We start from the raw sequence: 23,860 nt of genomic DNA, 5'->3' as shown, positions 1-23,860 counted from the left end.
ACTGCAGTATATTTTTATCCTTCCAAAAAGAACACTCACATGTATTACATTTCCTCCTCTCTTCAGTCGCTGCAAACCACTAATCTCTTGTCTCTATGGCTGTGCCTGTTCCAGAGCCTTCATAGTCGGCTGATCCTCATTATTTGAGGATTCCATATAGGTGAATTTACCTGTTCACTATAATTAATCTGTAACCTCCAAATCAATATGCTCAGTGCTTCTGTGGTCATCTATAAAAATCTGCAGAGAGGTGAAAAGCAGCGTACTATTCAGCATTCCTAAGGACAAGAAGGCTATGACATGCCTTATGGAGAAAATGTACTGGTTTGATAAGCCAAATTCAAGCATGAGTTACAGTGGCTCTAAGTCCAACATGACTGAATCATCAATATATATTAAAGTGTATTTAAACAGAAATAGATATAAAGCAAGGTGAGGTACTGATCAGTTAACAAAAATGTGACTTCCTCTAGAAGCAATGGTTCAGTATTTGTTAATTCAGTGTTTGCTGTGTTATAGAACCTAACTACCCTACCACAAATGAGGAATCAATCAACTGTAAAGGGAATCCGACAATATGTAATTTTTTATGCCTGACTTCTTTCACTTATCATAATGCCTTCAAGGTTCAATGCTGCATGTATCTGTACATCTTTCCCTTCATTAAGGCTAAATAACATTCCACTGTATGGATATACTGCTGCTGCTAAGTCGCTTCAGTCATGTCTGACTCTGTGTGACCCTATAGATGGCAGCCCACCAGGCTCCCCCATCCTAGGGATTCTCTAGGCAAGAATACTGGAGTGGGTTGCCATTTCCTTCTCCAAAGCATGAAAGTGAAAAGTCAAAGTGAAGTCGCTCAGTCATGTCTAACTCTTAGCGACCCCATGGACTGCAGCCTACCAGGCTCCTCCAACCATGGGATTTTCCAACCCAAATCTCTGTTACCTGATGAGTGAATAAACAAAAGTAGTATATATATATATATGCTGGAATCCTTAAGGATATACTATATCCTTAAGGATTCTTGTATATATATATGGATATACTACCTTTATTTATTCACTCATCAGGTGACAGACATTTGGGTTGTTTCTACCTTTTGGCTATTATGAATAATGCTGCTATGAACATTTGTGGACAAGTTCTTGGGTGAATATATACTTTTAATTCTCTTGGTTATTTACCTAGCAGAGGAACTGTCAAGTTACATGGTAACTCAATGTCAATTTTTAAGGAAACTGTCAAACTGTTTTCCAAAGTGCTATACCATTTTACATTCCCACTAGCAATGCACGAGGGTTCCAGTTTCTCCAGATTCTCACCAATATTTATCATTTTCTGCCTTTTTTATTACAGTCATTCTAGTAGGCATGAAGTGATTTTATAGAGGTTCTGATTTGCATTTTCTTAATAACTACTGATATATGGTAATGTAAAAGAAGGAAGGAAAAAGGGGAGGGAGGGAGAGTAGGAGAAGAAGAAGGGAGAAAGGGAGGAAGGAAAGGAAGGGAAAAAGAGAGAAAGAAGGAAAGCTGGAACTCTACCTCAGCTGCTGGAACATGAAACCGTTTAAAGTCTACTGACTTCATCTGTTTCTGGGGACCCTCACTCTTTTGTCTGAATGTGGGCTTTAACACTGCCATCTACCCAGCCTCCTCACAGAAGGGATCCTGCTTTCCTCTTTGTACCTGGGGGTACAAAGACCAAAGTTCAAAGTCAATAACCTGAAGCTTATATCTAGCGTCTCTTAATTCTACAGAAAACTGAGCAAATTCTTATTTATGTGCAAATTTAAGAAACAATACAGCTTATCAAAAAATTACAAACTCTTTAACCTAACACATTCGACTCAATAACTCAGAAGCAAATACTTTCTAGATATAGAGTGAGAGAAGAGACTGGGCTTTTGGGGTTGTTTTTTTGTTGTTTTTAATCAATTTTGTATCCTAAATCCTTGGCCAGTTCCTAGCACATGCAAGTTCTAAATTAATGATTTAAAGAAAATTATTTTCTGAAAGTAAGTTTAGTGTTTAACTGGTCTTACCCTCAAAGGATTTTCATTGAGGTATGGAGGCTCTCCTTCTACCATCTCAATAGCCATGATACCCAGAGACCAGATGTCTACTTTGGGGCCATAAGCTTTCCGTGTAACCACCTCTGGTGCCATCCAGTATGGCGTTCCAACCATGGTACTCCGCTTACTCTGCTCAGGGGTGATCTGGGCACAGAAACCAAAGTCAGCTACAAAACAAAAAAAATACAAAACATCTTGAGTTAATGGTGTTCATGGGTTGTCTTAGGAGTTTACTTCATATGACTTAATGAATTATACTTGAGTATTCAGTCTCTTAGTTTTTAAGAATGCATTAATAAAGTAAACCAGAATGGGCTTACAGATATTTTGATATTATACACTCTCACTTTTTAACTTTTACTTCCCAAAAAGAAGAAGGTAAATTATTAGGAAGGTTTTTATTCTAAACAATTAATTTTATCCTAAAACTTTTAATAAAGTTGAAAAAGATCTAAAAGAAAAAGTTACCAAAGCTGGACACCAAAACTGTGTCCACTGTCAATCAGGCAAAGGTCAGGAAGTGGACACTACTTTTGAAGAAAAAAAACAGAAGCTAGAATTAATAAGAAGCATATGAGTCAGTGAGAGAGTCTAGAAAAAGAACACATTTAACTACAACTGTACCCACAAGGTCTTCACCAGCATTACTCTATTCCAACCACCTCATTTTATAACTGAGGAGCAGGATACCTAATTTAGAACCCAGCGTTAATTCAGTAGGAAAGTCAAGATAAGAATCTAGAACCGTTTCCTTCCTTCTACTGTTAAACTCATTCTATTCCACATGTAAATACTGTTAACATTTAGGACTGTCAATTTGGGACTTCTGTTATACATTTCCAAATATACAAAAAATATCTACAAACTGATTGGTTTATTTTACTTAAATATTTCACTTAGGATACTTTGTAAATTGCTTTTTAAAACTATTTTTAGAGATCATTCTGTATTACTATACTAACCTACCTTATTATTGTAACTACACAACTTTACAGAACATAAAAATACCATAATGTATTTAACCATTTCTGTACTGTTAGATTATTTCAGATATTGTTGGTTTTCTTCACAAGGTTGTAGAGAACGTTTTTGTACTTATTGCTGTGCATATGTTCAGCAGTTCTATAGCAGACAGTCTTAAGAAGGCAATTGTTAGGTCAAATCATAACATTTATAGCTAAAATGAGTGCTTATAAAACTGTTTCAAGTACCTCATAAGAAAAAACATACCACATTTTAACTTTATGATAGGTACATTTATTATTATGACTTCCATTTTACAAATGGGGAAACTGAGGAACACCAAGGTCATTCATCTAGTGAGTGGCAGAGCCAGGGTAAAATATTATTAAAAAAGGTCAAATTTAGTTTACCTGTATATCCACCCAAAATGTATGAGAATATCAATTTCTAGCTTTCCCACTAAAATTACAATTATTAACTATATATTTTGACCATCAAATAGAAACTAAATCCTCATTCTTGTAGTTGAATAACCTCTGAAGGATTTTTTTTTCCCCCCCACTTTTTGGCTGGACTACAGAGCTTATGGGATCTTAGTTCCCCAGCCAGGGATTGAACTCACATCCCCTACATTGAAAGTGCAGAGTCTTAACCACTGGACCATCAGGGAAGGCCCTGAAGAATCTATTTTTAAAAAGAGATGTTGAAAAAGGAGCCAAATTCTCTAGGCAAACAGAAGAAATAGTTTTTGGTCGCCTAATCCAAGAAATGTCTTGCATTTTGCATAGTTGGAGAAACTTCAGTAGAAGTTCTTGAATCCTCCAGAAGGCATGGGTGGAACTGAGATTATAGCCAGCAGAGGAAGAGAGTTTTTTTTCCCCATGACTCTATCATGTCTGATACATGATAGAAAGGGGAAAGGGGTTTACAAACAATTTTCTTCCTAAAAGTGTCATCTCTGATGTCTGGGTCACACAGGCCTCTCCTAATTAGACCATCTACCAAATTCAAAGAAAGACGAACAGCATAATGAGAAAAATCTACCCCAACAGGTAGCAGAGACAAATCCAAGTTTACGTTTGGAAGACAGCACCAACATTACAATAGTACCAGGCACTGCTCCTCAGTGTTTTACATTTTTAGTACTCAGAAGAATTCTCTGAGATAGGTACTACTATTTTCCCTATACAAATGAGGAAACAAACATAAACAGATTATATGATTTCACCCAAAATTATTCAGCAAAGAGTAGTAGATCCACTATTTAAACTCAAGCTGTCCAGCTGATGGTCCATATCTTTTTACTGCTAATCTCCCCAACTCCATGTATTGTCATAAAAATGTTAATAGCAGGAAAAGAGTTTTTACTTAAAAGGCAGAAAATTGTAAGTAACATATAAATGTTATCTGTTCACTTGTTACTCACTAAGTTTAACAGATCCTTCCATGCCCAAAAGCACATTGTCACTTTTGATGTCTCTGTGGATCACTTGATTAGCATGTAAAAACTCCAATGCCTGTAAACACTGAACAGAAGAAAAACACCTATCAATGAAATAGTCCCTGAAAAGTCTAAGGGAAGTTCATATACACTACTTACCTGAGTACCATCTCTAGTATCTAGTAGAAGACACTCTAATAATACATTTACAGAGAAAAAAAATTCTGTCACACGCAAAGTTACAAAAATAAGACACTTTAAATAATTAGATCCTGCTCTTCCTACTCTGGTCTTATCCAGAAACAACTATTAAATAATGTCTTATCTAGTCTTATTTCTGCCACAGGTTATTTAATATCATAAGAATATCACTTAGTCTCCAATGTTCTCATTTATGAAATGAATGGGTGGGTCAATATGATTTCTAGGCCTGTTCAGGTTTAAATTGAATGTCTTAAGGTATGCAGCACTTGGTAAACATGCACAAGGCTTTTTAGATATCATTTCAACAGTAATGGGGACTTCCCAGCTGGTTCAGTGGTAAAGAATCCGCCTGCCAAAGCAGGAGCCACGGGAGATGCAGGTTTGATCCCTGGGTCGGAAGATCCCCTAGAGGAGGAAATGGCAACCCATCCCCGTATTCTTGCCTAGAGAATTTTAAGGACAGAGGAGCCTGGTGGACCACAATCCATGGGGTTGCAAAGAATCAGACGTGACTGAGTGACTAACACTTTCACTTTTCAACAGTAAAGGATAAACCTGTAATCATTCCTATCTGAATCTGAGATACTCAGAAGTCTAATCAATATAAGACACTGGGTAGTCTGGTTCTCTCCAGTTCTTCAGTGTGATGTAAAATGTTTTCTTCCTTTCTTCTATGGTGCTATGCTATGCTATGCTATGCTATGCTATGCTATGCTATGGTAGGTTTTACATAAAGCTATAGCCATATCCTAGATACTATGTCATATTTCAGAAAGCACTGAGTCAAAAGAGCAGAAAAAGTACTCTCACTTCCTTAAAAACAGAATGAGATTAATTTTAAAAAATCTGCTTGCTATGTTTTTTTAATGTAAATCGCATATAAATTGTAACTTGGAAAAAGCTGTGTTTTTATTTCTTATCCACATTAAAGTAGAACAACAAATGAAGTCTGTACATCTTTACAACTAAAAATCTCATTCAAAACACTGCACTACTCACAGAATAAAAACTAGATTAACTGCATATTACTGCATCATATTTACCAAGCATTTAAGCAGATTTCTGAAAAGAATAAATCCCCAGAAAAATACTTGTAGGAATAAACAGAAGAACTCTTAAAATAACTTTATACCAATTATGAAAAAAATTACTAGAAAAACAAATTAGGCATAAATAAATTCTTGTTTTTATCAACTTTTAAGTGACCAAACATTCTTCATTTTTTCAAACATTCATTGTTAAGGGATATATTATTAAACTATCATATTTAAAACTATTAAAAAGTTCTTATTTCCATCCTTCCTGAAATAATCAGGAGGAATATCCATGAAGCATAACTACACACGAATTAAAATCTTCGAAGAATAGTTCTTTAAAAAATGCCAAATAAAAGATGAAAAAAGCAAAACATCACATATAGGTTATAATTTACTTATAATTCACTGTACAAATGAGGGATGCCAAATCACAGGAAACATAACAGTTTTAAGAACTGTCACAATTTCATCCTTTGTGATAATGATTCCTAGGATTCGAAGTAGTGTCTCAGTTTTAATGACAATCTCATTAACCTAAGTTTCATCCATAGGAAAAAGATTACATGGAAAAAAGAAAGGCTCATTTTTGGCTTAGATGTAGGCAATGTGATGGCCTAAACAGTGTGTCTCAAAATTCATTAATGAATATCATTTCATTGGTCACCTTTAAGGAAATCAATAAAACCACAAGCACACTTATTAATTAATACCTAGCGACTTCACTTTCACTTTTCACTTTCATGCATTGGAAAAGGAAATGGCAACCCATTCCAGTGTTCTTGCCTGGAGAATCCCAGGGACGGGGGAGTCTGGTGGGCTGCTGTCTGTGGGGTCGCACAGAGTCGGACACGACTGAAGTGACTTAGTAGCAGCAGCAGGGAGAAGATATGCCACTTTGTCCTTGCTTCCACTGTTGAGTGATATATTTTTAATGGCACTCCCTCTTACCCTCAAAAGTATACTACTTGAACAAATAAATATTTCCCTTTTTTCAACTGGGTTAATCACATGTTACTGTAACTTATCAAAAAGGGAGCAAACTCACCTCTCTGCACACAGCAGCTATCTGTGCTTCATCCATGCATGTCTCTGTGACAACATCAGTGAGGGATCCCCCAGCCAGGTACTCCATGACCACAAACAACTCATCTCCCACCAGGTAGCTACAAGAGAACATACCGAATACATCCACACTTTCACTTTTTCTAAATACACGGCACTCTACGTTGAAGATTTCAATTATTAGACACCCTGATAAAAAAAACCCAGAAAGCTGGTAGCTCGGATAGCTAGGAAGAACACTGAAAAGGTGCTTCGTAACAGCACAGAAAAGCAACAGAAGGTCATTATGATTTTCCTAAATCACTTTAAAATTTGCCCACAATTCTAACTTGAGTGTGTACATAGATTATCCCAATTAAAATAACCCAGTATGGTATGAATTTCCAGATGATGGAGGCTTCCAGGAGATGGAGACCTGGAAAGATTAGGTAACTCATACAAGGTCACATAGCCAGTAGGTGACAGAACCAGAATCTGAAACTAGACACAACTGGTTCCAGAGCTTATGGCTTATCTTAACCACCCATGCTTTACTGACTTGAAATACTATTTTAAAAAGCAGAGAAATGTACCTGGAAAGTTTATGTCTATGAACATGGTCTCCAGAGGTAGGCCTAAAGTCTAAAAGTATGTTTTCTCTTAATCCATTCAAAACAAATTTAAATATGGAAATTTAAAAAATCACCTCTAATTCCCTATCTCCAATACAATCACTACTATAATCTCACTTATTTTTCTACTATTCTTCTTTCATTCACATAGACATCCTGCTTTAAAAACAAATCTGTTGTAAGGGAATTTCCTGTTGGCCCAGTAATCAGGACTTTGTACTCTCACTGCCAACCCTTGGGCAGGGAACTAAAATCCCATATGCTGCAGAGTGTGGTCAAAAAAACAAAGGCTGTAAAATACATAATTTTCTCTTCTACTTTTTGTTCTGTTATTTAACGTCAATTCCTAAATTATATGAGGTTTTGATAAACATGCTATTTTCCCAAGACAAAATCTGAAATAAAACTGACCTGAAAGTTTAAAAAATACAGAGGCCAATCACCTCTGTATCAAGACATGAACCACAGCCAACCTTTCCTTAGTGTTTCTGCTCCTGATCATTTGGACTTGTTGTGAGCACTAGCAGCAATGTCCTTCATCTAACTGCCTTCTCCTGATTGCCAGCTGATGCCTAAGTAGAAAAGGGACCTTCTAAACTGTGACATAGGCTTCCCTGGTGGCTCAGTTGGTCAAGAACCTGCCTGCAGCGTGCGAGATCTGGGTTTGATCCCTGGGTCAGGAAGTTCCCCTGGAGAAGGGGATGGCAACCCACTCCAATATTCTTGCCTGGAGAATCCCCAAGGACAGAGGAGCCTAGAGGGCTACAGCCCATGGGGTCACAAAGAGTCAGACACGACTCACTGACTAACATCACAAACTGTAACATGCTGTTTTCACCTCTCTCCCTACTTTGAGTTTACTTTCCAGTGTTGACACTCAGCCCTAGTCTGGCTAATCTCCAAAATCATTTTTCTCCCAATGTTTAAGAAATATCTCTCTTTACCTGTCCAAGAAATTAACTATGTTGGGATTCTTCAATTCTTTCATCACGAGAATCTCATTAATGATCAATTCCTTCTTTGGCTGTTTCTGTAAATTAATCTGCTTAATAGCAACCTACGGTGGAAACAGGAAAAAAATCAGAACAAGCTTCCTAATCCTCTTAGAAAATCATAAACATTAATAAGTTAATCATCTAATTTATTACATACATCCTATACAGTGAGATTATAATTTACTCATAGGCAGTGCTTTAACTTCCACACTGCCTTTGCACAATTCTTTGTAATACAGAAGCCCCAGTATTTTCGGATTTCTCTTGAAATCTAAACCCAAGGTCAGTCCAGTGCCAGGAATTAATCCTCTTTTCATCCAAATTGGGAAAATAGTTTTTAAAATATTTATTTATGAAACTAAACACATAATTAATTACTTCCTTTTTCCCCTCAATAAGGAAGATACTATAAAATTCTCTAGAGTAATCCTTCAACATATTCAACTGAAAAAGAAATTCCTCATTGATTATTCACAGGCAGACCTAGGTTCTGCCTATAGTAAAAGCTAATGGTAACACCAAGAAGTATGAAAAAGTTGCTTACTTCTTGTCCCAGTGCCACATCAGTAGCAGTGAAAACTGTGCCAGAAGCCCTAGGGAAAAAAGAGACACAAGCAGATTTAAGATTTCTAAATCATTTTCATTTATAATATCCAAAGACTTTATACTCAAAACAACTGAAAGGGGATTAAAGAACACCGAAGACTGAACATCTTTAAAAAAGGTAAAAGCAAAAACAAAGGGGAGAAGAACAGGAAAAAGAGTTAATCCTTGTGGCGAAACTTATATTAGAAATTTGTCATAAATTTCAGACCTACAAAAACATAGAAAAAAGATCAGACAAAAAGAAATCAGTAACATATACTCATGGATTTATTTCCCTGCTTAAGAAACAAAGAACTACAAACAAATTTAAAGGTTCTTATGTGGCCTTTCCAAAGGCATCCGCCCTCTTCCCCAAAGTAATCTGTGCTGGACATTCCCTCTGTATTTGATATGCATAATTGCCACATGTTTCTCTATACTTTACTAAGGACACAGGTGTGTACCAATACAGAAGATATTTAACATATTTTTAAAACTTCATATAAATGATTTCATTTTATGTATTTTCCCATAATTTGCTTTTCTGATTCAACACTGAATTGAGGGCTATCGTCTATGGGGTTGGAGACTCAGACATGACTGAGCAACTAACACTTTCACTTTTTCATACTATTATTTATTTATCCATTATCAGGCTCAAGGATACTAACATGATTTTCAATTTTTTTGTTATTAAAACCAGAAGTGCGATTAAATTTTACTTTTAAAAGGAAATTCATAAAAGTTTTCAAAAAGACTTAAGCTCACTCTCAAAACTCCCAGAATACTTTCCAGAATTAACATTAAGAATTCAAGACGTTCATTCACTCTCAAGCAACAGAAAAGAAAAAGATTTCAGTTAGCATAATTTTAAAATACAAATTATTGGGAATTCCCTGAGGGGCCAGTGGTTAGGACTCTGAGCTTCCACAGTGGGAGACCTGGATTCGATCCCTGGTCAGGGAACTAACATCCCATAAGTCACGTGGCATGGTCATAAAATAAATAATTAAACAGATAATAATTTTTAAAAATACAAACTATTGAACAAAATCAGAAGGGCAGTAAAATTAAGGATTCATACTCATGATGTGCCTAAAATGCATTTAAACAAAGAAAACACTATAAACTTGTAGTAAATTTTCTCACTGTCCTTTAAATATTTGCTGGACAATTTTCCCACCCATCCAATCTCTTACCACCAATGTGAAATCACACTTAAGAAGCAGCAATGTACAAGCACTGCTAAGTAGTACAGTATTTTAATAGCACCTAGAAATAAGTTCATTACTTTTACACAAATCCAAGAATACTACTCAGAGAATACCATAAGTGTTCAATGTCAGTAGGCAAAAAAGACATCAAGCCGGACATCTAGAAAACAAAGACTATTCTGGTAATACAGTCACAAATACTTACCCTTGCCCAATTTTTTCATATCTTGTGTATTTTTTCTTAGGGTCACCTATGCTTACAATAGTTCCTATTTTAAACAAAAACAACAAAAATTTGGAAATTCAGTCAAGCATTTTAAAATTGTAAACTAATTCTGATAACATTATTTCTTTTAATAAACCCCACTGATTTTAGAACATACATAACACTAAGTTTCAAAAATAATGTATGCTTCAAACACAAAAGAAATAAATAAAAATTAAAAAGTACCAGAAGAAAAAAGATACATTATTTCCACTAGGTTAGACCTCCTAACTAATGTCTTGATTATCCTACCACTTTCTAAAAAATGACGACATTACAGAATGACCCACTATACTAGCTTTCCTGAGACTCAGGGGGTTCTTAGGATGTGGCATGTTAAGTTTTAAAACTTAACCGGTCAGTTCCTGGCGAGAGGACAAGTTGGTCATCCTACTTTTCATACTCCACTGAAATGCATCAATATTAAACTAACAGTAAGTTATAAAACGACTTACTATGAGAAAAAAATAAAATAAAATATCCAAATGAAAAACCCTAATGGCTTTTCTAACTCTTCTCCTTCATCTATCTTTCAATATATTTAGTAAATCACTTATTACTATGAAGATTACTCTAATATAAACTAATCACACATCTGTTTAAGAAAAGTTCACAAAGCCACAACTAAGAAACAGGTTTTAAATTAGGATTTTGTTAAAAAAAAAAAAAAGTTATGACTTTGTACATAAAATCCTAACATAGTCTTATTACAACTAAGTCCAAGCATGAGAAAATCACACTAAATTTTCACTTAAACTTTCACAAGGTAAAAGGAGAGAGGGGCATATCAAAGAAATTCACAAAAATAAGCCAATTTTATTTACTTAGGTACTCAGGCTCAAGCCTATTGCCAATCTGTAATATTTTTCCTAGATGCCTCTAGGTCAGTGTCCTTTAGAACTCTAGTGGCTATAGTCCTGTAATGAGATACTACTGCTACCCTCTCTCTGGCCTGTGTGTATTATTTCCAGTGCTTGATCCAGGCCAATGACAGCTGATGGATAAAAATGAAGGAAAAAATACATTTTATGCTCACACATATTATCTAGATAAGACATTTGGTTTAGTTATTTAGGGACATTTTGTATTCTACAGGTGTGCATAAATATACACAAACTTTCTTTGATAAAGTTTCCAATTAGGACTCTTAGATTTGGCCCTCTGAGAAGACATATTGCTCCCCAAAATACTGACTATTTCAAAGACACAGCTCACGAGTTGGCACATAATAATAAGCAGGCAAAGAAGAGTATTATTTTGGCTTTACTACATTAACTGAATCTGTTGTTCCTAGGAGAAAACAATTTAAGCCAAAATATAAGGTATAAATTAAGACAAATCCAGGCCAAATGTTTCAGGGGCTGTTAACAATTTAAGAATAATGTAAAATGTAGGCAACATACTTAATTTCTCCATAATCTCTTCATCTGTCATTTTGGCCTTCTTTTTCTGTTTGTCTGAAGTCTTGGCACCACCATCAACATTAGAATCACCAACTGGTGCAGGAATAGGATCAATTACAGATCGTGTATAAATCTGCAGAGAAACAGTTAATTACTAAGACTTGAAGAAAAATATTTTTAGGTATTCTTAACTGGCACACTATTCAGTTCTTTGATTTCTGACAAAATCTAAGTTGTTTTCAGTGTTCTAAAGAATGACAGTAATACTTTCAGACTTGTTTTACCAAAGACTGATAACTAAGAGGCAATGTGAAACATTTTTCTTAGGGACATCATATACATATGTTAAAAGTTTGTACAGCAAAACAGAAGATCTGTAAATGAAATTTAAGATAAAAAATAATGTGCCAGAAATGAAGCAGAAAGAAATATAACTGTAAAAATAATATTTTTCTACAAGAGAGAAATAAAGAGCAAAATAACGGAAATCCTGATGTTGCAATGTGAAAGTGTCAGTCACTCAGTCATGTCTGACTCTTTGCAACCCCATGTACTAAAGCCCCCCAGGCTCTTCTGTCCATGGACTTCTCCAGGCAAGAATACTGGAGTGGGTTGCCATTTCCTTCTCCAGGGGATATTCCTGATCTGGGGATTGAACCCAGTGTCCTGCAATGTAGGCAAATTCTCTTCTATCTGAGCCACTAGGGAAGCCTAACTATTACTAATTTCCACAAAAATTTTTACACAAATATAATTTCTATCATTTCATTTCAAACGGTCAATTCTAAATGGTAAAGAAAATAGAGCCCTCTGTCGATGAGGATGCAATGGCAGTCAGAGTTCTACACCTGTTTACTGTGCCAGCACCTCACCATGCTCTACTTACTTTATCTCTGTTAGTATAGGGAGGAGGACAGGACTCTTGCTGTCTCTAATGCTGTTATTGTTAAAATTCTCCCATATCTGTTAGAAATTTCACTCCTGGCAGCCTCTTGAATGATACTAATGTTTTAACAGAAATGTTAAATGGGAGATAAAATACACGCTTTGGGTAAGAGGTAAGAGTCTAGACTTAGTACTTCTCTGCACTGAGATAAACAGAGAAAGGCAGAGAAACAGATGAGTTCTCTGGAAGAGATGGGGCAATGCAGAAAGAAAACACAATATGCATTTTAACTTTTAAAGACCCATTCAACTTTAATTTTCAAAAAAATTAAAGTTTTTTGACAGTGGTATTTAGGTAAAGATCTCCTAGTCAAATCCCCCATATTAAAATATTTTCAGCAGGAGGACTTCTCAAAAATTGTGCATGCATGTACTCAGTCATGTCCGACCATCTGTGACCCTGCGGACTGCAGCCCACCAGGCTCCTCTGACTGTGATATTTCCCAGGCAAGCATACTGGGGTGGGTAGCCCTTTACTTCTCCAGGGAATCTTCCTGAGCCAGAGATCATCTCCTGCATTGGCAGGTGGATTCTTTACCACCGAGGCCAACTGGGAAGCCCTTTTAAAAACCCTGGAAATCAAACACAGACTGCTGTTTTTCAAAACTCACATGCACAGACACACAACCCAGTTCATTAATCAGAAACTCACTGATTTTGTATGATCTGGTCGTGGGGCAATAACAGGAGGAGGAGTCTCTTCATCATCATCATCTTCCTCTGTTACTACTGCTGATGTTTCCGATCCCTTGGTGTTCAGCTGCATTTATCACATAAGCAAAGTAAGGGAGGTAAGTCAAACATAACAATAGATGAAAATACAACTATCTCTTTTCTTTAACATACTTGAAAATATATTTACTAGCTCACTTCAAAGCAATAAAACCTTACTGGTTTTAATCTAGTCATTTTTAAAGGTAATTCTATATATTACAGAAAAGTTTATGAAACAAATGTATATAGTAAATACCAAGTATTCTTAAGAGAGAATACTATATAGAGAATTTTATACCCTTTAAGCAAGCCCAAAAAGTAAACAATCACTTCATTTGTTAAGACCAAAAACAAAAATCCTCTGGGCTTTGTACAAGTCAGAGTTTTTCAGTTATTTAAAACAGCCAGATTCACCAGAAAAAGTGTTGGCTAACAAAGCAAAAGAGCAAGGCATTATCCTTTATACAGAGTGTATTATTTGCAAGGTGGGTGCTAGATATGGATTTTACATGTTATTACATATAGTGTTCAAATAACTCCAGGAGACGGTTTCCTCCTAACTGAGGAATTGAAAATAAAACAGCTATTATTTGCAGGAGGTGTTTGTGCTCACATGATAACTTAGATGAAATCTCAGACAACTCTGAAGATTCTGACAGGCTTCTTATTGTTCAGTATATTTCCATAGTCTAGATTCGGTAAGATGGTGCCAGAGGAAAATGCTGGCAAGTTCTTTGTATTCGTGGTTATACGTGAAAACATTATCAAAAGTAACTAAATTGCTCTAACGATTTTAAGTTTTAGTTACTTTAAGCATCATTGGAGGAAATTCTATTTGCTTAACACAGATTGCTCAACTAATCAAGTACCTATCTAAAAGCATATATCAAGTAGTTATTTCTGAAGGCTGTAATTTATTTTGGAAAGTAAAATAAAAACTAAGATTTGTTTTGGGTAACTTAAGAGCTATAAGAAATAACATATTAACTTACTGCTGGTGTTCCAGAAGGGAAGCCATCTTTCTCTGAATACAAAAGAGAAAATAATGCTAAGTGAACAATTCAAAAAATAAAATGACTTTTACACAATAAAGGAAGAAAAGACAAAAGCAAAGCAAGTGAAATGTTCTTACACTGATATCATTTTGAGTTGAATTAAAACTTAACTCTGTAAATTTGCTAAAAGTCACTGAATTGCAAACATCAAGTGAGTGAATTTTAGAGCAGAAAATTATACCTTAATAAAAAATTTTATTGGAAACTAAACAGAAGTTTATTCATAATGATATTTTTCTCCAGCAAACTGCCTATCAAGGAACTTAGAGAAACCAACAGTAATTGTATAAAGGAAAATTACTGACATAAATTTTGATCAATATGAAAGCAAATCCCTGAAGGCAAAACCACAGTTCATGAAGACTAAATACCACAATATTCATTCTGGAGTTAGAACAGCAAATTTTGTATTATCCTTTAAAATGCCCAGACACACAAACATACCATTTTCCGTTCAGACACCGATTTTTAAAAAATTATTCATTTATACATTATTCATTTAATTGCAGTTGGGAATAAATCTGACCTTTTGCTAAGGATGTACTACTAGACTACATAAAAAAGGTCTAAATTTGCCAAGTGGACCTTATTGGTTCTGAAAGGATATAATCAAATAAGTACAATCAATTAAAACTAAATGTATAATCTTAGCTCAATCATATTATTTCTTAAAACTACATGTATGACTTAAGAGGGCAAAGAAACATATTAAATGATAATAACCCATGATGAAATTAGCAAAATCCACACTGAGGGAAAACAGGACAAATGATTCTTTAATAAATAAACTTCAAGGAAAAGACAGCATGAGTTCTAACCTGAGGGCAGGAAGCCTACATAACAAAGAGATTCAAGAGATACAATAATTGACTGTAATGAATGGATTTTTTTCATAGGCCTTATTTGAACAAATAAACTTAAAAAAAAAAAAGTCCACTATTCTCCAGTTCCTACCTGATGATATTCCAAATCTGAGGAATAAATTCTTTGAGTTCCAAAGCTTATATTTATACATGTGATGGGTTTCAATTTTTGAGTGGAAAACATTTTTTATTTCAAAATCTGCGCATTTATATACAGTAAGTTAACCTGTCCCACTAGCAATAAAAATATTTCTAGTTTGAACATGTCTGTAAATCAGCCTCTTTCCCATCTGCTTCTGGAACTCATTCAAAAGCAGTGAAGAGAAAAAAACAAACAAACAAAAGGCCAAAATATCCACTTTGGGCCAAACTAAGAGATTAATATAATCTCCAGACTCCAAACTGTACATAAGAGCTGCCCCCACTGGTTTACAAAAGGCAGATCTATGCAGAGGAAAAAGTAGAGACAACCACTATAGCTTAACTCTTATTTTTCCAGAAGCAATCTTTTTATCTAGAAGTGCTCCATAACTCTGCAATCCCAGTTAAGCGAGCCTGTTACCATGGTCTGATGTCTTACCAGGAGGAGTAAAGCTCAGATATTTCTGCTTCACTGTATTAGAGTCATAGAACTTCAAGACGTCCAGCACTGCCTGAGGATTCTTCTTTTGCTCTAGTTTGGTGATATTGGAGGTCTGTAGTAATCGAGCCCACTGTTCTGGCATGCCCTAATGAAAAGATATTCAGAAATTAGTTGTTTTGAATTGCTCTAATAAGACCAATTTCAAGAGGAAAGTGACAAAATATCTAAAACAAATCAACCAACACAACTGCAGGTTTGACTAAATTCTAAAAGGTCTAGTTTTCTAAATCTAAGTTGCAAATTATAATCAAGAGCCTCAGCTCCCTAGGAAAAGGACACATCCAACCACAAACACTTCTGTACAAAGAGAAAAGCACTAAGAATTCACAGTTTATATGTGTACAGAAAAGAATACCTGAAGGAAAAGTTTGAGCTCTGCTTTATAAACGCGTTCCACCTAGGTAAACTTACAGTGAATTCTCCAGTAACAGCATCAAAGCCAACATGGATGGTATGTTCAAAATCAGACGGAGGAGAAATTTCTGGCCTTTCCTTCTCTTTCTTCTTACTTCCTAGAAGGCATTAAAAAAAAAAGCCTTTTAAAAGGTACTCGCAATCATGTTTATAGTCTTCCCAAAACAGACTAGGAACAAAATTATTCTAAAAAAGAGATTTTCCCTAAAAACACTGGCTGATAGGAAGCTGATAAATCAAGCATAGAAACCTCATAGGTGTGGGGTGGGGTGGGTGGAGGGGGGAGGGAGTGGGAGGAGTGAAGGCTATTGTCAACCAGTGTCCTGATTAAAGAAGCACGCAGACTGACCCAACAACAGGCCTGAATAAAAGTGCTCGGGACAGAAGAGACAGTCCCTTAGAATACTGTCTCTCTCATTAATAAAGAAGTACACTTCACATACTGAACAACTTGGAAAACAAAGTTTATCAAGCCCTGTTTCTGTATTTATCTAGAAAGAGCCATTTACATTACTACAATTATGGATGACATACACCATGTGAACAGGTAGTTTACAAGGACTATGTCATTTTTTTTGTGTAACTCTCTTCCTTTTTATTGATGTTAATAACTGTTACATTTTAAGGTTTCCCAGTTTTCTTGTGGTTCTACCAATTATTTTTACAACATTTCTGCCACACACCTATCTCTGTAAATTCAAACATATCAGTTCCATATTCTTCCTCCACCTAACCACCTTGCTCTCAGAATCTCTTAATCTGCAGCAATTTATGTCAAGACTTCTGGCAGAGATATCAGTCCCAGGTCATTCCTTCACTTTTACGCTGTGCGAGAATCGACTGTTTGTATTCTGTGTTCTCTTCTTCTTGGTCTACACCCTTCTTTTAATTGATAGCTCTCAACTAACTGTATATGTATTTAGATCGAAAATACCACCCTCCTCTGAATTTCTTCTAAATTTCAGTGTTGCTATTTAGCAGGCCAATGCCACTTTCTCATTTTGAACTACTGTTGAAAATCAACTGATTATATATACACACAGGTCTATTTCTGGATGTTCAACTCTGTTGCAATAATCTCTTTACTTTATGTCAATCAGACTGGATTATTGTAGTTTTATAATAAGCATTGAAACTATTAATATACAGTATAAGCCTTTTCTTTTTTAAAAAACTGTTTGGCTCCATTCTAGGTCTTTTGCATTTCCATGTGAATTTTAGAGTAAGTTTGATAATTTCTTTAAAAAGTCTGCTGGGATTTTGATTGAGACTGCACTGAATCTATAGATCATTTTAGGAAGAAATGATTTAATAACAACATTGTATCTTCTAATCCATGAAAGTAGTGACTCTCTCCATTTATTTAGGTTTTTTTTTCATTCCTCTAAGCAATGTTTTATGGTTATCAATGTACACATCTGTTACTGCTTTTGTCTGATTTCTGGCACAGTATTTCAAAAAGTTTGATGCTATTGCAAATGGTACAGTTCTTTAAATTTTGATTTTCAATTGTTCATTGATGGCATAGAAAAACACAGTTGATACTTAAATACTGATCTTGTATCCTGAAACCTTAGTATGAAGCTTTACTTAGCATTTTCACAGCTCATCACAGGATTACCTAAAAAAATTCAATTGTGCTGCTGATGAATAAAGACAGGTTTACTTCTTCCTTCCCACTCTGGACTCCTTTTATTTCTTTTTCTTGCATTGGCTAGAACCTTTAGTACACTGCTGAATAAAAGTGGTGAAAGGTGAAATCAGAAAATTTTTCCCGATCTTAGGAAAAGCCATTAATTTTACCATCTAATGTGATGCCAGGCTAGGTTTGTCAAAAATGTTAAAGGCATTTCCTTCTATTTCAAATTGGCTGAATGCTTTGATCAGAAGTGAATATTAGATTTTGTCAAATGTTTTATCAATTTTTATTGGTAGTCTCAATAAATTTTTATTTCATTGATTTTTCTGCATTTTTTATTTCACTAATTTTACACAGTGACTTTTATTATTTCTTTTCATCTACTTACTTAGGATCTCACCTGCTCTTCCTTTCTAGTTTATTAAAATGACTTAACTGAAATCACTGATTTGAAATTTTTCTTCTCTAAAATGGATGTGTAATACTATAAACGTCCTTTAAGTACTGCTTTAGCAGTATCATACAGATACTGGTGTCTTAACCTGTCATTTTCATTCAGCTTAACGTATTTTCTAAATAGTGTTTAATTTCTTCGGAAGTTTTTATTTACTTTCCAGATATTTCCAGAGATCTTTTCTGTTGAGTGAGAGCTAATTTCTAACTTAATTGCATGGTGGTCATAGAATTTACCTTGTGATTTGAATCTTCCTAAATTCACTGAAACTTTAAAAATGGCCAGAATGTGATATCCTGGCAAATGTTCCACACTCACTTAAATAGAATGAAATATTCTATAAACTGGTTAAGTTGGTTGATAGTTTTAGCAATTTTCTGTCTACTTGTTCTATCAATTATCGTGAGCAGTGTACTGGAATCAATCTGCAACTGTTAACTGTATTTGTCTATTTCTTCTTCAGATTCTTTATTCACTTCATGTAATTTGAAGCTCTGCTATTAAGTCCATAAATGTTTAGTTCTGTTAAACCATTTTGATGAATATATCCTATTATTATTATAAAATAACTTATTCCTCAGTCTTTAACTATTCAGAGAAATATTTCTTGGTCTCAAGTCTACTTCATCTGACATTAACATAGCCAGTCCAGTTTTCTTTTCACTGTTAGCATACTTTAAACAATTATTTATTTTAACCTATTTTGTGACTTTATATTTTTAAAGTGGATTTCTTATAGGTTGCGTATATACTTAGGTCTGCTTCAGCAAGCTGTTATTCTTTGCCTTCTAAATGAAGGGTCTAGACCAGTTCAGTTCAGTCGCTCAGTCGTGTCCGACTCTCTGCGACCCCATGAATTGCAGCACACCAGGCCAGATCAGTTGCATTTAATCCGACTGCTACAGCTGGGTTTAAACCCATCATCCTTTTGCTTTCTAATAGTCTCTGTGTTTTCACTTCCTTCTTTTTTTGAATTAACTATATATTTTTTATAATTAGCTTTTGTCTGTTTTGCTTTTTTAAGCTATAATTTTCTATATACCAAAAAGTTTTCCTACTTAAATTGTACAGTTTACGGGGTTTTAGTAGATTTACAGAACTGTGGAACCACCACCACAACATAGCTTTGGAACACCTTCATCATCCCCAAGAAAAACCTGTATGCGTTAGTAATCACTTCCAGTTGCTCCCTTTGCCTCTGTCCCAGTTCTAAACAGCCACTAATCTATTCCTTATCTCCAAAGATTTGCCTATTCTGGCTGTTTCTCATACAACATTGGTCTTTTGCAAATGACTCTTTTCACTTTACCTTTTGAGGTTCATTCATGTGAAAGCATGTATCAGTGTGCTTCATTTCTTAAAAATTCAATTATTTTAAAAATTTAGATAAAAAACATTCACCATTTCCAATGATTTTCATTTCTTTATGCAGATGCACATTTCCATCTGGCATCGTTTTCCTTCTGCCTGAAGGATTTAGGTTTAACATTTCTCACAGGGTAGGTATGCTAATGATAAATTCCTTCAGCTTTTATACATTTAAAAGTTTTCTTTCCCCTTCTGTTTTAGAAGGTATTTCTACAGGATACACAATTCTAAGCTGACAAATTTTTTTTTCTTTCAGTACTTTTTAGATGTTGCTCCTCATCTTCTGGCTGCATTGTTGCTTACATAAAGTCTGTTGTAATTTTTTCCTCTATGTGTCTTTTCTGACAATTTTTTTTTTTTTAATTTATAACAACAAGCATTTTTAAAAAACTCCTACTTTTCTAGAGCAGTTTCAGGTTCACAGACAACTGAGCCTAAGGTCTGGACATTTCTAAGATTTTCTACCACTGAATTTAAACAATGATCATTGCCTCTGTGTAGTTTTCATCGTATTTCCTGTGTTCATTTAGAATTCACTGAACTTCTTGAATCTGTGGGTTTATAGTTTCCATTAAATTTGGGGGGTGGGGAATCAGCCATTTTTTAAGGCTTTTAAAAAATGATTGTTACTGGAGGACAGCTGATTCACAGTGTCGTGTCAGCTTCAGGTGTACACCACAGTGAATCCCCGCTCCCTGTTCAGATTCTCTGCACATACAGGTCGTTGCAGGGGACTTAGTAGAGTTTCCTGCGCTGCACAATAGATCTTTAAGTTCTTGCTTTGTTGTTTTTTTTAATGTCGCCCCTTTCCCTCCTTTGGAGACTTATTAGTCTGCCTCAAACTGTCCCATTTGCTTTTGTTTCCGTCTCTTTTCTCTAAATTTTGTTTCGGATGGTTTCTGTTGCTATGGTTTTCAAATACACTAATCTTATTCTGTGATATCTAGTCTACTGTTAGTTTTGTCCAGTGTATTTTCCAACTCTAAAATTCTGATTTGTTCTTTATTCTCTCTCCCTTTGCTTCTTAATAAGCTGAATCTTTCATTTGGGTTCTTCAACGTAATGGGATATAATTATTTAATACTTTAATGTCCACGTCTACTAATTCTATCATCTGTGTCATTTTAGGATTGATTTCAATTGATGGATTGCACTAATTATGGGTCTTTGCATGCCTGAAAAATGTCAACTAGGTACCAGACATTGACTTTTTTTCCTTGATAGGTGTAGGTATTTTTGTATTCCTATAAATATTTGTGCACTTTGTTCTGGGACACAGATAGGTGATTCTTAGCTATCTACACATATTGGAGAGAGTTTAGAAACAATGGATCCTTTTAGATATTATTTTAGTCAGTGAGCTGATTCTACCTAGAAACAGTATTTTTCAGATCTAGGAAATGTTTTCTATTATTTGGTTATTTTCTTCTGTCATTATTAGTTAGATCAGCGCATTTTGGTCGAATCTTATAACTGTTACCTTTTCTCTTCTATTTTCCATCTTTGAACTTTTAACTGGGAAATTTTTCTTGACTATCTTCTAAGCCTTTGCCTCTTGCCCTCTTTTATGTTGATAATCCTAACTGCTGATATTCTAAGAATTACTTCTCATTGTTCTCTGACCACTTTTTATCTGAGAATACTTTTCCCATGTCACAGATGCACTTTCTCTCTTTGAAGATCATATAGTTCATGTGTGTGTCTAGGCTTGGTTTTTTCCCTGGCTGTTTCTTCTACATTCCTATTTTATCCCCTGTTGTTTTGGACTCTTATGTTACAGGTTTTTTATAGCTTTAAAAACTGTCCTCTCCTAAGCAAAACACAGGGGCAGAAGGAACCTCCTGAGGCCTAAGGAAAAGGAGATAAAGATATGGACCCATCATGACTCATTAGATGTCAGAGAGAATTGGGTTAAGATAGTTACTGATCCTTTGCACAAAAAGTATTTAAAAAGTTAACTGGGAGATAAGCAAGCATTTTCATTAAAGATGGGTGCAGAGTATCCAAATATTTTCCCCAGGACATTCTGTTTATCCAGAGAAAAACCTTTCAGTCTCTGTCTGAGGGCTTTGACTGAAAGTACAAGTGCTCTAAAAGCAGGGCAGAAGAGGAGTTCAGTATGTTACCTTTCTTGAATCTGCTTTTTTCATTCTATACCTCTTTCTGACTCCTCTGACAAGAATAAGGAGCCTCTCAGATTTAATTCTCCTCAAATAAATGTATATATCATTTTGTTTTCTGTTCTCCCAGAGGATGGAGTTCATGACTGTGGAATAAAGAAGGGGCCCTGAGAGCCTTCAAAACAGCCTATATGTTGGTTGGTCAAAAAGTTCCTTTGGTTTTTTTAAGTAAAAATAAAAGACACGTTTTTCACTTTCACCAAGGACTTTATTGAACAGTGTATTCAAAAAATTCACTAGTTAGTTCTGCTACTTTCTGCTATTTTTCTGGTAACTTCATAATTTCATCTGCCCAAAACTTTTCATCTTTTTGAGCAAAGAACTGACCCAGGTACCTTTACAATCTTCCAGGGAATTGAAAATCTTTTCAATTAAGAGAATTTTGCAAAGATAGAAAATGGGACATCTGAGGGTGCAATGAGTGGTTGAATACAGAGGATGAAACAGAACTTCCTAGCCAAGCTTCAACAAATATGCTCATCAAAGAAACATGGGATTTTGTGTTACCCAGACGGAAGATTATGCATTTTCTGTTGACTAACTCTGGACACTTTTCATCAAGTGCTGCTTTCAATTGGTCTAATTGGGAACAGTATTTGTTGGATTTAGTAATTTGGTTTTCCAGAAGGAGCTCATAATAGAGGACTCCCTTCTAATCCCACCATATACACAACATCACCTTCTTTGAATGAAGACCAAACCTCCGGTGTGGCTGGTGGTGGTTCATTTTGCTTGTGGCTGGTGGTGGTTCATTTTGCTTGCCCTACAATCTTCCATTTCACACTCTCGTACAATACCCATTTTCACAATTTGTTTTAAAAATGAAATGCTTTTATTATGTTTAAGTAGAGAATTGCATGCAGAAATATGGTCAAGAAGGTTCGTTTCACTTAACTTATGTGGAACCCAAACATCAAAGCAAGTAATATAGCCACGCTGGTGCAAATGATTTTCAGCACTTGATTTGGATATTTTGAATATGTTGGCTATCTCCCACAAGATGCAATGTTAACTGTTCTCAATTAATGTCTCAATTTGATCACTAAAAACTTCAACTGGTCTATAGGACCATGGATGATCGTCCAGGAAGAAATCTCCAGGATGAAGCTTCACAAACCACTTTTGACACATTTGATGAGTCACAGCACCTTCTCCATATACTACACAAATCTAATTTTTGCATTTCAGTTGCATTTTTGCCTTTCTTTATATAATAAAACATAACATGCCAAAAATGTTGCCTCTTTCTTCCATTTTCAATATTAAAATGGCTACATAAAAATCCACCAATTTTGATAAGGTTTAAAAAAATTTAATAATTTATTTATTTACTTGTTTATTTTTGGCTGAACTAGGTCTTTGTTGCTGTGTGCAAGCTTCTCTTGTCGGGGAGCACAGGCTCTAGGCGTGCAGACTTCAGTAGTTGTGGCTCGCAGGCTCTAGAGCACTGGCTCAGTAGCTGTGGCACACGGGCTTAGTTGCCCTGAGGCATGTGAGATCTTCCTGGACCAGGGATGGAACCCGTGTTCCCTGCATTGGCGGGGAAACTCTTAACCACTGGACTACCGGACAAGCCCTTGAAAAGTTTTTTTAAATGCATGCTGATATGACAGCTGTCATAATACAAGCTAACAAAACTGTTTCAAATGAAGTTAGAGATCACTAAGCACCAGTAAAGCCATTGTACAGAAAAAAACAAACTAACCCAATAGATATCAGCCAACCCAA

At 35.3% G+C, this 23,860-nt stretch overlaps 1 protein-coding gene across 1 annotated transcript in view; it reads right to left on the bottom strand.

Annotated features, from left to right (window-relative positions):
- Positions 1–23,860, bottom strand: part of PAK2 (p21 (RAC1) activated kinase 2) — an 83,002-nt gene that overhangs the window by 10,228 nt on the left and 48,914 nt on the right. Inside the window, exons 3-13 of the mRNA XM_004003013.6 lie at positions 16,489–16,589; positions 16,015–16,162; positions 14,509–14,540; positions 13,455–13,562; positions 11,858–11,990; positions 10,395–10,458; positions 8,935–8,983; positions 8,340–8,452; positions 6,768–6,885; positions 4,467–4,566; positions 2,048–2,244 (exon numbers count right to left, since the gene is read on the bottom strand). Coding sequence (XP_004003062.1) covers positions 2,048–2,244; positions 4,467–4,566; positions 6,768–6,885; positions 8,340–8,452; positions 8,935–8,983; positions 10,395–10,458; positions 11,858–11,990; positions 13,455–13,562; positions 14,509–14,540; positions 16,015–16,162; positions 16,489–16,589 — 1,163 coding nt within the window. The remainder of the gene's footprint in view (positions 1–2,047; positions 2,245–4,466; positions 4,567–6,767; positions 6,886–8,339; positions 8,453–8,934; positions 8,984–10,394; positions 10,459–11,857; positions 11,991–13,454; positions 13,563–14,508; positions 14,541–16,014; positions 16,163–16,488; positions 16,590–23,860) is intronic.

The sequence above is a fragment of the Ovis aries genome, chromosome 1 (assembly GCF_016772045.2).
Source record: "Ovis aries strain OAR_USU_Benz2616 breed Rambouillet chromosome 1, ARS-UI_Ramb_v3.0, whole genome shotgun sequence".
Classification (NCBI taxonomy): Eukaryota; Metazoa; Chordata; class Mammalia; order Artiodactyla; family Bovidae; genus Ovis; species Ovis aries.
This window is presented reverse-complemented; position numbering and strand designations above follow the sequence as displayed.